The following is a 19,206-nucleotide window of genomic DNA, read 5'->3' as shown; positions in this document are numbered from 1 at the left end:
GATTTTTTAAAATTGGTAACAGCCCCAATAATTAAAATATGGTTATCTTTAAAGACAGGAGCAGCTTCAAATATTTTGTTGCAAATATTTGTTCAAACAACAATAAGCAAAACATGCAAGGATGTGTCAGTAAACTGCTACACCTAAAGAAGATTAAAGTTGAAAGATAAGTTGCAATTAAAGGAGGAGAAGTCACATGTGGTTTTTCTTTTAATAAGAGCTGGTGATTTTGTCTATTTTTAAGATCTTTCCAAAGGAGGCTAGCAAAAAGATTCAGCAAACAGACAAAATGGATTACAGAAGAGAGGTCTCAGTTTAGAGTCTACAAACATTTTTCAACCTTGCAAATTTCTCAGTTTTCTTGTTAGGAAAGCCAGTGTCTCAACAAATTTAGGATTCAAATTCACATTTTGTGGCAAACGTGGCCCTTTGGAGGAAGGAAGAAGCAATTAGGACATGTGATTGTTTCAATCCCATCTCAGGATTGCTCCTCATGATGAAGAGATGCCTTATAAAATTTATATTTATATCAAAAATTAACAAACAGGTTTTTAGACAGTCTCCATGCCCAACTTTTTAATGAACCACTGATGCCCTTCACCTGGCAGTCAAGTGATGCTCCGACAGCCATTCTGTGTTTCTCTTTTCATTTTCTTGATGTCTCAAAGATACCAAGCATCAACTCCTTAAGAAAGACAGAATATTGGTTTACACAGATTTTGCATTCCACAATTTGTGGAATAACACAATATTGGCTGATTTATTACATGCATAACCCAAATTTCTTCCAGGAGGTAGGTCAATTTATCGCCACATAGCCCTATGAGCTAGACTAGGCTGGGCTGTATGACTAGTCAAAAATTATTGAGTAAATTGCCATGACTCAGATGGACTTACTCCAAACTACCGTGTTTCCCCAAAAATAAGACCCTGTCTTATATTTTTTTGAACCCTGAAATAAGCGCTTGGCCTTATTGCTATGCGCTCAAAAGCCCGATTGGGCTTATTATCGGGGGATGTCTTATTTTAGGGGAAACAGGGTAGCTCCAGTTCTAGTCTAACACTTTCACCACTACACACAGGTTCACATATCTGCTAAACCATAGCCATAGTTTGTGAAACACAACAGCTCCTTCATATAATGAAGCCAGAGTGAAAGCAATACAGGTAGTCCTCAACTTACAATTCATTTAGTGCCATTCAAAGTTACAATAGCACTAAAAAAAATGACTGATGACTGTTTTTCACACTTAACAACAACTGCAATATCCCCATGGTGACGTGATCAAAATTTGGACGCTTGGCAACTGACTCATATTTATGACAGCTGCAATGTCTTGTGATCATGTGGTCACCTTTTGCAACCTTCTGACAAACACAGTCAACGGGGAAGCCAGATTCACTTAACAACCCTGTTATTACCTTCACAGCTGCAGTGATTCACTTAACAACTGGCAAGAAAGGTTGCAAAATGGGGCAACACTCACTTAACAAATGACTCTCTTAGCAACATAAATTTTGGTCTCAGTTGTAGTCTTAAGTCGAGGACCACCTGTAATGTTAGTGAAATGTGAACCAAGCTTAAGAAAGATTACCAACCATCACCTGCACATTAATATTTCTGTCTATAAGAGAACAGAATTACATTGTCCCACAATTAACTGCTAAGGACATGGCTCTTGGGGTGATCAAAGTCATTTCTAATGTCGCACTCCATTCTCCCCACCCTCCCACCCCAATCCAACAAGGTAATCAAGAAAAGTATTAGCTTCAGTTCTATTAAACAATCTAGGTGAATTGCTAATTTGAAGTCAAGCAATCTGGTTGACATAGAAAATTTTAATTTGAAAAATGAATTCCGTCCCAGAACCAGGAAGGAGAAAATGCAGATATTCCGTGTCAACCAAAAGAAAAATACAGTCCTTTCAATGGCCTTAATTCGGTGATCAGATTTCTGTGACCGCTCTTGCACTCGTGGGGATATTTGTTCTTCTCAATATTTTACTAAAGCTACTTTGTATTTTGAGAATACAAAGAGTATTGAGAGTATTTTTTTCAGTTCCTTACATGAAAGGTCCAGATTCAGTTACAGTGTATATTATTGAACTGACTTAGATCTCTAATTCTTTCGTTTTTCAAAAATAAGAGGAATTTAAGGATTCACAATCCTATTACGCTCAAAAGCCCAAGAAAACTGTAAAATGCACCCACTCACACCTTTAAAAAAATAATAAAAAATCTAAAGCATTAGAGGGCAAGGAAGAAAGGGTGAGCTCTCATTCTGAACTTTCTAGTTTCCCAGGACAGGTTTTAACAAGCTTTAGTGCTTACAACTTAGAGTTGATCTAACCTCCATTTAATTTTTAAAGAATGACATCATGAACATCTGCCAGGAAGACGAATCACACATGCTAGGTGGCATTTTGACCCGTATCTGATCTAGAATAGTCTTGCCAATGACACCATTTTGGGGTTTTATAATGCTTTCATATCCTTTGCACAGCTCCTGCTAATGCCGTTTCAGATTGTTACTGACATATATGTATGTTTTATTAACTGTAGACCAAGGGTCTCCAGCCTTGGCAACTTTAAGCCTGGCAGACTTCAACTCCCAGTTCTGGGAGTTGAAGTCCTCCAGGCTTAAATTTGCCAAGGCTGAAGACCTCTGGTCTAGACAACATCTTAGATAGCCAATTCTACCAATTTAAAACTCAAGATGGATCACTGCTGAATGCTCATGTTGATATACTTTAAGTATTACACACCATTTAAGCTTTGCATATTATAATAATGTTGCTCTTAATAAACATATTTTCCTAAAACAGGCCTATTCATTCATTCCAATCACCAAATTGTCCAGTTGACAATTGACACAGGTCTCAATAACTCATGTACACTTACTGTTTGACCTACTACTTCTGTGTTGAGGCTATATATTTTAGGAGACCTGCTTACAAATTCATTTACTGCTGGACATTACGCACAAATAAAAAATATCTTCATATATCAATGACTCAAAACCTTTCTGAAAGATTAATATACTGTAGGTCAACCCAAATGTGGCAGGTGAACAAGAGGAACGTTATGAAGGGGAAACATTATTACCTGTTATGATAAGCAGATAACTCAGATATGCTCAAACTATCCAGTTTTATGTAAGTCTGGGCCAGGGTTGGGTTCTACATACCTTTACTACCGGTTCACAATGGGAGCGCACGCACGCACTTCTGCGCATGCACAGAAGCTTCTATGCATGCACAGATCGTCCATTATGACATCCGCGCAGGTGGGCGGAGCCTCCCATCGCTTTTACTACCAGTTCGCAAGAACCGGACAGAACCGGGAACAACCCACCATAGATCTGAGCTAATTAAAACAATGTTGATGCTCCACAAAAATAAAAAAAATAAAAGAAGCCTCGTAGGATAAGATTAAGGTTACCTGACCCAATGCTATTTTGTTCTACCAGTGGCTAATCAGATGCCTGATAAGCAGGACAGGAAGGCTATCACAACTTCCAATGTATGTTTCTCCAACAATAAACTTATTGATTCTAATCCTGAAGATACTATACAGCAGCCATGACCAGAAGTCACTGGCAGACTTAAAATCCACATATATTTATTTGATCACCGTTTAAAACTGGACTAATTATGATCTTGTGGATTTCCAAACTTTAAGTCTGTTTTGTGTAAATTTTCTCTCACAAATCTCTCACTGCAGCAAATGTCATCAGATTATAGCATCGTGAAAGGAAGAAACTACCTTTTCTCTATATGAGATGTGATGTAGCTACATTTCTTTTTAACCTGAAGAGATTTAATTCAAGAGAAGTCAAATAATATATTTGAACTATTAACAGAAGTTGACGGAATGCTCATTGAGGGTAAAGAATGGGCCTTTCCAGAAAGATTACAATAAATGGCTTAAGAAGCAGATTCTCCAATTAAAACAGAGATAAAAATCAATTCTCATACATATGTTTTCCCATAGGCAAGCCTTTGAATGTTGTTTTTTTTTCCCCAAGACAACAGCAAGGAATACCATCACTGCCTGGAGAGAAGGCTAAAAACAGGACAAGCTAATCTCTATCATCAGAACTGGTTTACTAGGAATGTAGTTGAGTGAACTTAATCAGATAGAACTATGTTAGCTTTTGGTCAAAACAATATTTTCTTTACCTTTCTAAACAACCTCTGTCCTAGCGTCTAGGCAAGTCACACCAAGCCTAGTATCACAATCTCACACCACTGATTTATTTTTAAAGCACATTTTTTTCCATTCATTTTTGTGGTCCTTTTTAATAAGAAAGTGAAGATTCCATCAAGACCCACAGTTAATAAAGTACTGCCTTTGTTATATTCCTTTGTGTTCACTCAAACAGTCACAGACAATCCTTAAAAAACATTTTGTCATTTTGCGTGATAGAATTTTGGCAGAAAAGGAGTACTCGCTTTTTCTCTTGCCACCTGGTAATATCTAGATACAGGTAATCCTTGATTTACGATCACAGTTGTGCCCTAAATTTCTGTTGCCAAGTGAAATGGTTGTTAAGTGGGTTTTGCCCCATTTTGCCACCTTTTTTTGCCACAGATGTTAAGTGAATCACTGTTCACTTAAGTGTTAAAGTTAGTAACATGCTTGTTAAGTAAATCTGGTTTCCCATTGCTTGTCAGAAGGTCATAAAAGGTGATCACATGACCCCAGGACACTGCAACCGTCATCATACATTCCAATTGCCAAGTGTCCCAATTCTGATCAAGTGACTGTGGGGATGCAGCATTCATAAATGTGAAAAACAAGTCATAAGTCACTTTTTTCAGTGCCACTGTAACTTCAAACAGTCAGGAAACAAATGGTTGTAAGGACCAGCTGTACTTCTCATATCATAGTAGTAAACTATCTAAAAGCACACCGTCAGCTAATGTCAATCCTGTTCAATTTAATTCATCGGGAAGAGTAAAAGAAGTACGGTAAATCCAGGTTCAATCCGCTTAACTTGTACTTCAGAGAAAATTTGCCACAAGCAAGCAAAAAATAGGTTTTTTTAATAAAGAATATTTTAATTAATTAATTATTGCATTTCTATGCCACCCAACTCCCAAGGGACTCTGGGCGCCTTACAACAATAAATAAAAATTAAAGCAACTATTATGAAGGATACATTCAGTATTAGCATTTATAAACATCCAGTATTTTCCTGAAGAACTCAGTAAATGATACATGCGAAGCACAGATTTTTGAGCTCATGGGCCATTTTCAAAAGCAACTGATCAGCATTCTAAATGGATTAAGATTATGGAATTAAAATATTATACAGGTAGCTTCTGGGATCTGCAAATGGGCATCGCACACCATCCAGAGGCTACCATACGAGGACAAATTATGCATTGTAAAGGTCACTTAGAGGTGGGAGATACTTCCAATGTAATCTACTGGATTCCCTGCATGGATTGCCCCTGTGACTATGTAGGACAGACGGGGAGGAAGCTAATCACCAGACTGCAAGAACACAAGTGAGCAGTCAGACGAGGAGACCCAAACTCATTTGTAGCCTCACACTCATTACAGCATTCACACTGTAATGAATAAGGACATATATTCAATTTTGCAGCTACTAAGATTGTTGGACGAGCAGGTACAAAAACAGCCAGGGAAGTGATTGAAAAGTGGGAGACAGGCCCCTCCTCAGTCAATGGGAGTGCTGATTTACCACCAGCTGACCAAGTACTTAGAAGGCGAGGGCTAGGCAGCCCAAGGAAGCTTAATAGCCAGCCATCAACACCCCAATCACACAACAGGCACCATATAAATACCACATACAGAGTAGCTCAAAGCACACGCTCTGCTAGAGAGAAGTTCCCTGAGGATAGGCTCCAGCACAAGTCTGAAAGCTTGGGAGATTAAACCTCTGGTCTCGGTGACTAGATTGGATCCTGCAGATAGTTTTTGACTTGGAACTGTTTAACAGCAAACAAAAAACACAGCCTTGGAAAAAGTGACTTATGACCCTTGTCCTCAAAGTGTGAGTGTCACACCATCCCTGCAGCCAAGAGGTTGCAATTTGGGCAGATGGCAACCCGCTCGCTTATACAATTTTTGCAGCATCTTGCAGTCACATGATTACGATTTGCAACCTCCCCAGCAGGTTTCTGACAGGTCAAGTCAATTTGGGGGACTCAGATTTACTTCATAACCATGTGGTTCATTTAAGGACCATGTGATTTGCTTAATGACTGCAGTGATTCACTTAAATGACTATGGTAAAAACAGTTGTCAAATTGGGTCTGGTGATGGCTTGTTTAACAACTGCATCCGTGAGCAACCAAAATTCGAGTCCCAACTGAGATCAGAAGTCAAAGAATATTTGTTATCAATCAGTATTTTTTTTTTCCAGTGAGAAGGAAAAGTAAGTTAACAGTCCCATCTTTTTAACACAACAAAGGATTTTTAACCACGGAAGAAACATTTAGTACAGAATATGATAATATTCAGGGATCTGTGTTTGTTTTCAGCAGTTCTTCTCTATAAGATTCCTTCTAAATATTTCACATTATAAATTCTTTCATCCCCTGGCCAGTATCGTCCATAGTCAGGGATAATGGAGATTGCAATATAGAGTATACAGGCTAGTATATTAAGGGCCTATGTATATTTATTTATTCTAATCCACAGACTTGGAAGGGGGCAGAATGCAAGGCTTTGCTCTGGTAGTAGCAAAACAAATATTAAAATTCAGAACTTTGCAATCTCCATTTATCTCATCCGAAGGAGAATTTTAATCCCAACATACTAAATTCTGCTGTCCAGAACGCAAAGGTGGTGTAGTCCAAGGACTTGATGTGGACTTTACAAGGACAAGAAAAGTTGAAGAGAAACCAGGGATGATCAGATGGTTGCAGAGTTAAGTAGAACGTAAGTCAGCCCAGGGAATGCAGACAGGCCAAGGACGATATTATTAAGAATGGCCAAAACACCTGAGCATGATAACATCTCCTAGAATTTGGAGGACAAATTGAAATGACCTTTCTTGATGTTCTTGTTGACAATAGAGAGCAGACAAAGCCATTAACAACATCACCTATATACACTGCCTGATCTTTAATGGACAGGAAATACACTGTTGTGGAAATCTGGAATATTAGGAAAAAGTCTCTAACTATCCATGTAAAATCAAATGTAGAGAGCCAGTTTGGTGTACAAGTACAGGTAGTCATCCACTTAACAACCATTCGTTTAGTGACCATTCAACAGCACTTTGCCTTACGGCCATTTTTCATGAGAACATTGCAGCATCCTCATGGTCACATGACCCAAATTCAGATCTTTGGCAACTGATTCATATTTATGACGGCTGCAGTGTCCCTGGGTCATGTGATCATTTGCAACCTTCTGACAAGCAAAGTCTATGGGGAAGCCAGATTCATTTAACAACCGTGTTACTAACTTAACAGCTGCAGTGGCTCAGTTAACAACTGTGGCAAGAAAGGTCGTAAAATGGGAAACCTGCTTAGCAATGGACGTTTTGAGCTCAATTGTGGTCGTAAGTCGAGGACTACCAGTAGCCCTTGCAAATGACCATTCATTAAGCAACCATTCGAAGTTATGACTAAACAAGGAAACTTACAATGGGATCTCAAAGTTGGGGCCATCGCAGCCTCCACACAATTGCAATTTGGGCACTCGGCAACAAGCTTGCAATTATAATAGTTGTTGACACCCCACAATCATGTGGCTGCCATTTATGATCTTCATTGCCTGCTTCTGGCCATGAAAGCTAAATGGGAAAGCTGGCAAGAAGTCATAAAAGGGCAATCACGTCAGTTTGCGTGGCGGACAGGAATTCTGGGAGTTGAAGTCCACCGCTCTTAAAGTTGCCAAGGTCGGACACCCCTGGTTTAAACAAATGCAATATTGGGCTGAATCAACTAAACATTCCATTTACTAGATAACCCCCCCTCCCCAATTCAATAAACTTTGGATGCAAATGACATCTAAATTATGCAAAATATATGCATGGATGCAAGTGACGCCATTACCGAAATGGCTTCCATCATAGCAAATGACCTCAATTGCCAAAAAGGGCATACTTTGGATTTCAGGAGTAAGGAACATCCCCTCTCCCAATCAGTGCACTAAATCAGGGGTCTCCAACCTTGGCAACTTTAAGCCTGGTGGACTTCAACTCCCAGAATTCCCCAGCCAGCAAAGCAAAGCTGGCTGGGGAATTCTGGGAGTTGAAGTCCGCCAGGCTTAAAGTTGCCAAGGTTGGAGACCCCTGAACTAAATGAATGGTTCAATGAAATTTCCAAATCTCAAGAAGACATTATTCCACTTTATTCTTGCTTTGATCAGATTTAATTCTGGACACCACATCTTAAGGACTCAGAGAAACTGGTCCAGAATCAGAGAAGGGCAAGGAGGAGGGCCAGAGGACTACAAAATAAGTCAGATAAAGAGAAATGTAAGTAGCCAGCTATGTTTAGCCTTGAGAAGATATGATAAGAGCCTTGGTGGCGCAGCAGACTAAAGTGCTGTTAAGTAGCTCCAGCTGCCTGCAATTACTGCAAGTTCAAATCTCACCAGGCTCAAGGTTGACTCAGCCTTCCATCCTTTCGAGGTAGGTAAAATGAGGACCCGGATTGTGGGGGCAATAAGCTGACTTTGTATAAAAAGAATACCGCTTGGGGGGGCCCGAAAACCCTACTAAGCAGGTATATACAAAAGTATGAACGCTATTGTAAGACACCCTGAGTCTCCGGAGAAGGGCGGCATATAAATTGAATCAATCAATCAATCAATCAATCAATCAATCAATAACTCTCTTTTAACTCCCTGAGAGGGTGTCACACAGGCCTGTTCCCTCTCATTCCAGAATGCAATATCTAGAATACAGGTAATCCTCGACTTATGACCACAATTGAGCCCAAAATTCATTTCGCTAAGTAACATTTATTTATTAAGTGAGTTTTGCTCCATTGTACAACCTTTTTTGCCACAGTAGTTAAGTGAGTCACCACAGCTCTTAAGTTACTAACCTGGTTGTTAAGTGAATCTGGCTTCCCCATTGACTTTGCTTGTCTGAAAGTCGCTAAATGGGATCACATAACCCTGGGACACTGAAACTGTCATAAATATGAATCGGTCGCCAAGCATCTGAATTTTCGATCACGTGACCATGGGGATGCGGGAACGATTGTAAATGTGAAAAACGGTCATAAGTCACTTTTTTTCAATGCTGTTGTAACTTCAAACGGTCACTAAATGATCTGTTGTAAATCGAGGACCACCTGTAATATGTTTAAGTTACAAGAAGACACCGTCTGACCAAATTTGGATGATGGAAGAAAGGAAACTTTCTATTACAGATAGTCCTCGACTTACAACCGTTCCTTCGAAGTTACAAAAGCACTGGGGGGTGGGGAGGGATGACTTATGAATGTTTTTCGTACTTACAACCGTTGCAGCATCCCCAGGGTCATGTGATCAAAATTTGGATGCTTAGCAACTGGCATGTATTTATGATCGTTGCAGTGTCCATGAAATTCAAAAATTTTCCCTATCGGTTTTGTGGGCGTGGCTTGGTGGGTGTGGCAAGGGAAGGATACTGCAAAATCTCCATTCCCACGTCATTCTGGGGCCAGCGAGAGGTGGCATTTGCCGGTTCTTCAAACTACTCAAAATTTCCGCTACCGGTTCTCCAGAACCAGTTAGAACCTGCTGAATTTCACCCCTGGTCCCTGGGTCACGTGATCACCTTTTGTAACCTTTTGGCAAGCAAAGTCAATGGGAAGCCAGTCGATTAACAATCATATTAACCGCAATGATTGACTTAACAACTGTGGCAAGAAAAGGGGTAAAATGAAGTGAAACTCACTTAACAACGGTCTCACTGAGCAACAGAAAAATTGGGGCCATAAGTTTAGGACTGCCTGTACTAAGAAAAGTTTGGTAGTGGAACCAGTTACCCAAAGAAATGGTGTGATCTCCTTTAATAATTGTGTTCAATTTAGAGTCCTGCATGGAACAAGGGAATTAGCCTCCTCAGCCGAAATGTAGCTCCTCCCAAGTCTATAATGTTATGAGTAAAAACTTGCTTAGATCACACAGGCTTCGGAGGCAAGTTATTTGGTGTGACACAATGGAAGACCTTCTCACTATGGCAACAGCAGGTCTCCTCATGCTCTGATAATTGGTTCTGTCTTGAAATGAGTATGTCCTTCAAGTTCTCCATGGTGTCAAATGAACCTCTTACCAGGTTGACTGAGTGTGGACAGAAAAGGGTTTTCATCCTCAAACAGGCTTAGATGAAGGGCACCAACTTTAAGCCCTGCCCTCCTTCCCTCTTCAACGCCCATCATTTCAAACCAGTTTGCCTGGATACAGGGAGAGTTTAGGTTTCTACATCTAGAAGGCATCAGCTTGGGAAAGGATGATAAAGGGATTGGAAGTTCTTCCCAGGAATGAAATGCTTCCAAGTTAAGCATGTTTTTCACCTAGGAAAACATGGAGAGGCCAGGGAAGACAAAAAGAAACATTTGTAATATACACAGGTAGTTCCCGATTTACAACCATTCGTTAAGTGACTGTTCCAAGTTACAACAATGTTGGGGAAAAGTGACTTATGACTACATTTTTCACACCTAACAACTGTTGCAGCATCCCCATGATGAAAATTCAAAATGCTTGGCAACTAGCTACAGTGTTCCTCTCCGGGTGGGTCACGCAATCACCTTTTGTAAACTTCTGTCAAGCAAAGTCAACGGGGAGGGCCAGATTCGCTTAGCAAATAGGTTCTTAACAACGGCAGTGATTCACTTAACAACTGCAGCAAGCAAGGTTGTAAAAATGGGGCAAAACTCTCTTAGGAAGTGTCTTGCAGGGCAACAGAAGTTTTAGGCTCGATGGTGGTGGTATGTAAAGGGTTACCTGTAAAGGAGAAAGATACAGGTGCAATTTTCCCTCTTTATGGAAATATAATATGGCCGTGATGGCGAACCTACGGCACACATGCCAGAGGTGGCATGCAAAACCTTCTCTGCTGGCACGCGTGCTGTCACTCTAGGTCAGATCTCCGTGGCGTTACTTTCATGAGCTTCTGTTTCCCTGCAAACGACGAAACAGAAGCTCATGAAAGAAAAAGATCTTACCTCTTGCCACGCTGCCGGTGTTGGGATGCCCCACCTCCCACCTGGTCTTCGGGTCTCTGCTGCGCATGTGCGCATGTCCATGCATGTTTGTGTATGTGCACATTTGTGCATGTCCGCACATGTGCACGTTTGTCCATGCACATGTACCTTTCCGTTTGGGCATGCACATGCACGCAGTTTGGGCACTCGATGTCTAAAAGGTTCGCCATCACTGTGATAAGGAATATTGTTCAGCAAACCCCTTCAGGATACAGTCTTTTACACAACATAGGTAACATAGGATGAGGAGATCATCATATCAACAGAGAATTACCTGTAAGAGACACAGTAGCCTAATACCTAATAATTGAGAATTGCATTGTTCCCAAATACGAATGGCTCATTTTGGCCATTGCTGAGTGGTGAGCTCCCAAGAACATGATTATGTTGGGATGGGGGTGTCTGAGGGTGGGTCCTTATTAAACTAAATTAAACTTTGAAACGCAGTTGTTAGATTATGGACCTCCTTTTTGCTCTTGGGGGAAAGAAAACCCATTATCTCCAAGAAAGAAGACCTGCCTTCCACCAGACATACGTTTCAGCCGTACATGATTTATGGTTCCTTATACACACACTGCCATTGGGCAGGCCTGGATCAAGAGGCAGCAAAAGCAGGCTGGGTTTCATTTCAGGATCCCCCAAAGTGCTCAAGTTATAGAGTTGTTTGGGGAAAGTACACAGAGACACACAAACACACACATGCAGCACTGTAAAAAGATGTGGTCTAAGCCAGCCTCCTCTCATCTTTCCAGACTACCGCAAACTTGGAGAAACGAATCCCTCTCCCTCCCTCTCTCCCTCTCTCTCTCTCTCTCTCTCTCTCCCGTTTCCAATAAAAGGGAAGGAAGAAAGTTTATAAAGATAATCAGGCAGCTGGGGGGGGGGAGAGAAGAGAAAGACAAGGATGCAACAAAGAGGAGGATGCAACTTTCCCAAACAAGTTTAAACACGATTGATGAACGAGTCCAGGGCGCTGAAGACAAACAGGCAAGGCGACAGTAGAAAACGCCAGGCGAAGGTTTCCTTGAAACATCGGGAGGGCCAAAAATTTGGGATTTCATTGCAGGCTGACTGGAGACGGTCAAAAGAATTGAATTGAACCGCCGCCACTGTTAAGGGAGAGAAGAGGGCGGTGGGAACTGAAGCAAAGAATCATATTTTTCCTTTCCGTCTTCCAGCCATCCTTCCTGCGTCTACAAACACTCTCTCAAAAGAAAACAAAGCACTTTTGGAAGTTAGGAGGAACAATGAGAGATCGGGACCAAAGGAGCACCATTTCGCTCACTTCTTTCTACGCAAGGGATGATTTTTATTTTTATTTTTTTTGAAGAGGATCGGGGGTAACGACGCGGAGTGGGGGGGGGATCGCCACAGCATCCCGTCTAGTCCGGCCTTCTGATGGCCCCTTTCGGGTTCAGTAACCCCCCCAAAAACGAGCGAGCCTAAGTAACGTGCCTCGGCCGATCGCCTCGCCTAATCTTCCCTCGGAATCCAAGCTCGCGCGCTGCCTTTTGTTAGGAACAGCCCACCAGCCAGAAACGTGCCACGGTCATCGGCAGGCTCTGCTCAACCAGGCAAAGCCAAGCCAGCCCCGGGCTCATACACACACACACACACCGGCCACCAGAAGCGAGACACTCAATATTCCAAACAACAAAAAAAGAAGAAGAAAGAAGGAAAAAGAAAAACTCCCGACAAATGTTTGCCCCGAAGATCACGGAAAAAGTTGCCCAGGGGCGGTTTTTATCGTTACAGATGGAAATCCATATCATCCTGAAGTAGGCGGGGGGCGATCGCAGGGGCGAAATTTGATATTCCTTTCTTAAATCGAAAGCGAGAGATTTCCCAAAAAAAAGAGAGAGAGAGAGAGAAAGAAATAGTTACTGCTCGAATAAGTTTTTTCTTCTTTCAAGAGGAGAGTTAGGGGGGGGGAAAGATCGAAACAAGAGAAGGCAGGAGACTCTTCATTCATTAAAATAAATACATAAATAAATAAATAAAGGGGGGTTGAGGGAGTAAGGGGGGGGTTGAGAGAGTGAGGGGGGGGGAAGGTACCGGAGAAACAGGAGAGTTGATTCAGACGAGAAGCAAGTGTGCCGTCCTTACCTTGCTTTTGACTTCCACCGCACCGTAACCGAAATACCGCAGACTCTGCGATTTATTAAAACTCCGATTCATTTTCTTTGCCCCCTCTTAAAAACCCCCCCCCGGCCTTTCTCCTCCTCTTCTTCGCCCCCCCTCCAAAGAAGGGCGGCAAGATCCACCGCCTCCGTGAGAAAAGTGCGAGCTCTCGGGCAGCCGTTTGCATAAAGAGCTGCCTTTCCCACCCTGGAATGTAACTTCTTTGGAACGTTCAGCCTCCCAAGATTCTTTTTTACTTTCTCCCCGGCGCGTTCAGCTCAACGCCCGCTTCGCTTAGCTCCGCTCTCCGGGCTTCTGGTGGTTACAATCGTTTTCTAGGCAGCTCGCAACGCGCCTCTGACTCAATAGGAAGGCGGCCGCAGCACGTAGCGAGCCCCGCCTCCCCCCCTCCTCTCCCCCCCCCCCCACTTTAAGCTTCGCCCGTTTTCAAATGCAGGAGCAAATCCCTGCACCGGCCACTGGAGGGCGCGTGCCTTGCTTTGCGGTTAATGACATAATTTGTCAGCTAACGACCTAATTGGCTGCTTAGCGGGTTATAATGGGCTGCATCGTAAAGAGGTCTTTAAAAAAAAAAAAAGAGCTGCGTATATTAATTGCTGCGAAGAGACCTTACTGTGAGACTTGGTGGGAGTTTAACTCCCAGAATTTGCCCAGCCCAGCCCAGCCCAGCCCGGCTGGGGAATTCTGGGAGTTGAAGTCCACAACTTTTAAAGTTGCCAAATTTCTTTTAAAAAGCTCTGTTTTAAAGCATCCCAGCAGATCTCTTGTTGTTTGGCTAGGGTTTTGTTTGTGTTAAAACTGTGAAAAGTATCCACATGTTGCAACTTCTATTCCAAACCTTTAGAGCAGGGGTCTCCAACCTTGCCAATTTTAAGCCCGGAGGACTTCAACTCCCAGAATTCCCCAATCAGCTTTGCTTTGCTGGCTGGGGAATTCTGGGAGTTGAAGTCCGCCAGGCTTAAAGTTGCCAAGGTTGGAGACCCCTGCTTTAGAGTGTATGTATTTTCTTAGAGATGCATTTGGGCCAACCCAATTCTCTAGCTCCTGGCTGTCTGAGGAAATCCTGATTTTCTCCATTTTGCTAAAAACCTTAAAGGAACAAAACAAAACTGCAATGTGTGAGAGAGGGAGAATTTCCATATGGCTTCTCAGATCATTATATGCGGAGGAAGCATAATATTACATGCTATTTATAGCATTATTTATTTAAAAGTGTGGATGGCGAATTCAGCCCTCAAAGACTGAAGCCAAATTTGGAATACAATGCACATATTTACATCTATTAGGGAAAATAGCTCCAGATGATACCAATCAAGGAGTAAATCACACATTGCAAAGTATCCTTCCTATTTTCAAATTAACACATCTTTGATTCTAATCTTACTCTGAGGGACAGATTTGTGTGGATTAATTGCATTCATGAAATTCAAATTCTTGTTGCTGTTATGCAGGTAGTCCTTGGCTTATGACCACAGTTGAGCCCAACACTTCTCTTGCTAAGTGAGACGTTTGTTAAGTGAGTTGGCCTCATTTTACAACTTTTCTTGCCGCAGCTGTTAAGTGAATCCCTGTTAGACAGATCATAGTAACCCAGTTCTTAAGTGCATCTGGCTTCCCCATTGACTTTGTTTGTCAGAAGGTCACAAAAGGGATCACATGACCCCAGAATACTGCAACGTCACAAAAATGAGTCAGTTGCCAAGCTTCTGAATTTTTATCACCTGACCACGGGGATGTTACAAAATCGTTGCAAGTGTGAACTGAGTCACTTTTCTCAATGCTGTTGTAACTTCAAACGGTCACTAAATGAACTGTTGTAAGTCAAAGACCACCTTTATAGATAATAACGCACAGTAATCACAGTAACCGAGTTGGAAGGGACCTTAGAGGTCATCTAGTCCAACCCCTTGCTCACGCAGGAGACCTCTACTAGGGATTCGAAACACCGAACTGCCGACCTTTCTGATCGACAAGCTCAGTGTCTTCGCCACTGAGCCACCTAGTCAGGCTGAGGGTCAACTCTGAGGACACCTGAGCAGTCCTGAGACGGTGAGACTGGGGAAGGAAGTGTCTGATTTTTCTTTTTCTGCCACTGTTTTAACACATACAAATATGCCTCCAAAATTACCGTGACATTTCAAAGTCTGGCGCCGATGGGGATTTTTCTTTAAATGAAGATACTGTATACATAACTGTCTCAGAGAGTCAATTGTTATTCTGACACTGCACTGGGGCAGGAAGAGGACAAGAAAAGATTTGGGAGAAAACCTTTTGCCTGTTCAGCATCATTGATCACTGTAAGATTTTGCAATGCTGTTCTTCTTCCGGCAAAGGATGTCGTGAAAAGTTACAACACTGTTTTTCACCTGCATGTATTGTTGAATGCAATATTGCCCTTGATCTTGTTGTGACCTTGGGTCTTTCCACATCTGGGTTCCCAGGATTATGACAGAAGATACGGCTGCCAATTTTGAATCACCAAATGTCTTCATCGTCTTCCAAGTTCAGACACAGTCAAGTCATCTTGAGATTTTGTTTCTCTGTTAGACAGATCATAGTGTAAACAGACATATCTATGGCTGACAAAGAGTTCGGATTACAAATTTTCAATGGGAAAAATGTACAATGTGACAATCTGACTCTTGGTAGATTCATGCAACAGATTGAAAACAAAAGTGGGGAGGCTTGGATCACAACACTTTAACTCAGTGATGAAATCCAATTTTTTTTTACTACCAGTTCTGTGGCTTGGTGGGCTTGGTGTGGCTTGGTGGGCGTGGCTTTGTGGGCACGGCAGGGGAAGGATACTGCAAAATCTCCATTTCCATCCCATTAGAGGGGAAAGATACTGCAAAATCTCCATTTCCATCCCATTAGAGGGGAAGAATACTGCAAACTCTCCATTCCCACTCTACTCCAGGGGAAGGATACTGCAAAATCTCCATTCCCACCCCACTCTGGGGCCAGCCAGAGGTGGCATTTGCCAGTTCACCGAACTACTCAAAATTTCCGCTACCGATTCTCCAAACTGCTCAAAATTTCTGCTACCAGTTCTCCAGAACCTGTCAGAACCTGCTGGATTTCACTCTTGCTTTAACTGCCATCTTAGGTATCCGGCTCACCCCGTGCTTACTGCATTCTTATTATTACATTACTTTGCATTCTTACTTTTGGCACTTTGATTTGCCCTCTGGCTACAAAGATGATGATGGTAACAATGATGGAAGATGCACACTGTATATTGCCTTGAGTGCCTCAGATATGAATTACATGCAAGTATGATCCAGATTTTCCAAATCAGTTATGCTTCAGATGAATTCCACTTTCAATTCAGATGTGTGGGACTTCTCAATCAACAGCCTCAAAAGGAATGACAGCCTAGCCTAAATGGTTCTTAATTGGGATTTTAAATTTTATAGACTTGGGGATTTTAAATTGGGAAGCCAATGATTTAATTCTTTTTAATTATCTTAACTTTTGTATTGTATGCATTTTTAATTTTGGCTGTTCACCACCCTGAGTCCCTTCTGGGAGAAGGGCGGTATACAAATTAAATTAATAAATAAAAATAAATAAATAAAATTGGCCTTATCTGCTATAGTGCTTTCAAGATTGTGGGCTTGAGGTCCATGAAATGTGCATAATATGTTTTGACATTATGCTATAGTGTAGGGCAGGGGTCTTGGCAACTTTAAGACTTGTGGACTTCAACTCCCAGAATTCCTCAGCCAGCTTTGCTGAAGTCCACAAGTCTTAAAGTTGCCAAGGTTGGAGACCCCTGATGTAGAGGGATACATTTCTCTGCAATAAAAGCCGCATTAGGACTACCCCAATCAATGAATTCTATTCATATGTTTCAGGCATACAATCCGCCCCTCCATGTCTTGTATCTGTGTGGGTTTTGGTCACATACAGCAGTGGTCCCCAACCTTTTTATCGCCGCGGCCCGCTGAGCGCGCGCAGGGGTGGGGGCACGGCCCAGGAGCTTTTGCGCACAGCCCATTGCGCACGGCCCAGGAGCCTTTGCGCTGCAGCGTTCATGTCCCCCGGCCGCTGCGCGGCCCGGTGCCAGGTACTCCACGGCCCGGCACCGGTCCGCGGACCGGGGGTTGGGGACCACTGACATACAGGATATACTAGCCCTTCCTTCTGCTGGAGATAGAAAGGTTTGGTCTTTTTAAAATGAAGAAGAGAACTCTAGAGCAGTCTGTGGAGCAAACCTTGGAAAAGGACAGAGCTGCGCTTGTTCTCCACTATTTCTGATTTAACCTTTGAATCTCTCCAAGGGATTACAGAAGGTCACAAAAGGAAGGAGAGGGCCTTTGCTTCCAAGGTCTTTCATTTCACATAGAAATAAGTACAGGTAACACATCTGCCCAGGCATTTTCAATCTTTTTAAACTCCTGTTTTCTTTGGGGTGCCAAGTCACCTCTCCCTACAAGTGATAGAATGGAGAATTTAAATTTAGCTTCATCCATAACTTCAGGCCTGTTAAATGAAGATATATGTTATTTGTAATCATAATTTGAATGCTTTATTGTATATTCCAGAGACATTGGCAGAGAGATGTAATAGCATTTTATGGTCTACCTGGTGCATTATATTTCTTTTGGATTGATTTTCTTCTTACTAATTTCCCTGTTGTTGGTTATGATTCCAGGCATTTCTGTATTTTATTCATCACTAAATACTTGCAATTTAATATTTAAAGTTAAAAAAAGGATAGATGATATTACATTTTTATTTTATTTTTTCTTGAAAAAACACAACTTTTGTTTATCTGCTGTGAGATTGATTCAGCATCCAAATGGAGGAAGAAGGGGCTGGATCTTCTAGTCAGGTCCCTCTACCAAGCCAGAAGGTGGTGCTGTTGAACATATTTCCATTTTTTAAAAACCTTTGTATTACCAAAGAGACAATACATGATGTGAGAACCCTACCTCTCTTATACACAAGAATTAAAGAGTAGACACCAGGTGAGGCTTTCATAGGAAATAGTTGAGAGCCATAGGAGCTAACAAACCAATACCTTAAAGCAGGGGTCTGCAACCTTAAACACTCAAAGAGCCATTTGGACCCATTTCTCACAGAAAACAAAACAGCGGGAGCCACAAAACCTAGGTGGGCATGGCCAACTTGATGTTACTCACCCTCACCCAGTCACATGACCCCCTCCCAGCCACACCCACCCAGTGTTCTCTCTCTCACTCACTTTCTCCCTCCCTCCCGCCCTCTCTCTCTCTCTTCCTCTCCCTCTCTCATCTCTCTCTCTGGGGCTGCCTTAAAAGGTAAGCAGCTGATCTTCAAATTGCTGTATTTTGAACACTGCGCGCAAGAGCATTAGGCGCGCATCCACACACAAAGTGCATACTCACAGAACTGGTTGTTAAACTTGTTGCAGCCCACCACTGGTCGTAAGTATGAAAAACAGTCATAAGTCACTTTTTTCAGTGCCATTGTATCTTCAAACAGTCACTAAATAAAATGGTTGTAAGTAGAGGACTACCTGTGCTTCCATTTCCATTCTTAAAAACCTTCCTACACTCCCTTTCCCCCAATCAGAATTACACTGTTAAAATTAGGCCCTTTTGCAATTTAGGGTGCATGTGGAGGTATGATAAAGGAAAATGAGACTACATACAGGCAGACCTCGAGTTACAACAGTTAGTGACTGTTCGAAGTTACAACGGCACTGAAGAAAAGTTACTTATGACCATTTTTCACACTTACGTCCGTTGCAGCATCCTGGTGGTCAGATGATTTACATTTGGAAGCTTGACAACTGACTCACATTTATGATTGTGGCAACGACCGGGGGGGTCATACGATCATCTTCTGCATCCTTACGACAAGCAAAGTCAGTGGGGAAACCAGA

General features: G+C 42.1%; 1 protein-coding gene across 2 annotated transcripts in view; it reads right to left on the bottom strand.

The window, feature by feature from the left end:
- Window positions 1–13,790, bottom strand: part of PARD6G (par-6 family cell polarity regulator gamma) — an 85,357-nt gene extending 71,567 nt beyond the window's left edge. Inside the window, exons 1-2 of one of the 2 annotated variants that reach the window (XM_034429302.3) lie at window positions 13,296–13,698; window positions 602–685 (exon numbers count right to left, since the gene is read on the bottom strand). In XM_034429302.3, the coding sequence (XP_034285193.1) occupies window positions 602–631 (30 nt within the window). In that variant the 5' untranslated portion in view covers window positions 632–685; window positions 13,296–13,698. Of the gene's footprint in view, window positions 1–601; window positions 686–13,295 lie in introns of both variants that reach the window. The other variant, XM_034429301.3, reaches the window with a different exon arrangement.
- Between the last annotated feature and the right edge of the window lie 5,416 nt (window positions 13,791–19,206).

This window comes from Pantherophis guttatus, chromosome 3, assembly GCF_059756535.1.
Source record: "Pantherophis guttatus breed Tessera chromosome 3, ASM5975653v1, whole genome shotgun sequence".
NCBI lineage: Eukaryota > Metazoa > Chordata > Lepidosauria > Squamata > Colubridae > Pantherophis > Pantherophis guttatus.
The sequence above is the reverse complement of the archived record's forward strand: the minus strand, read 5'-3'. Positions and strand labels throughout refer to the sequence as shown.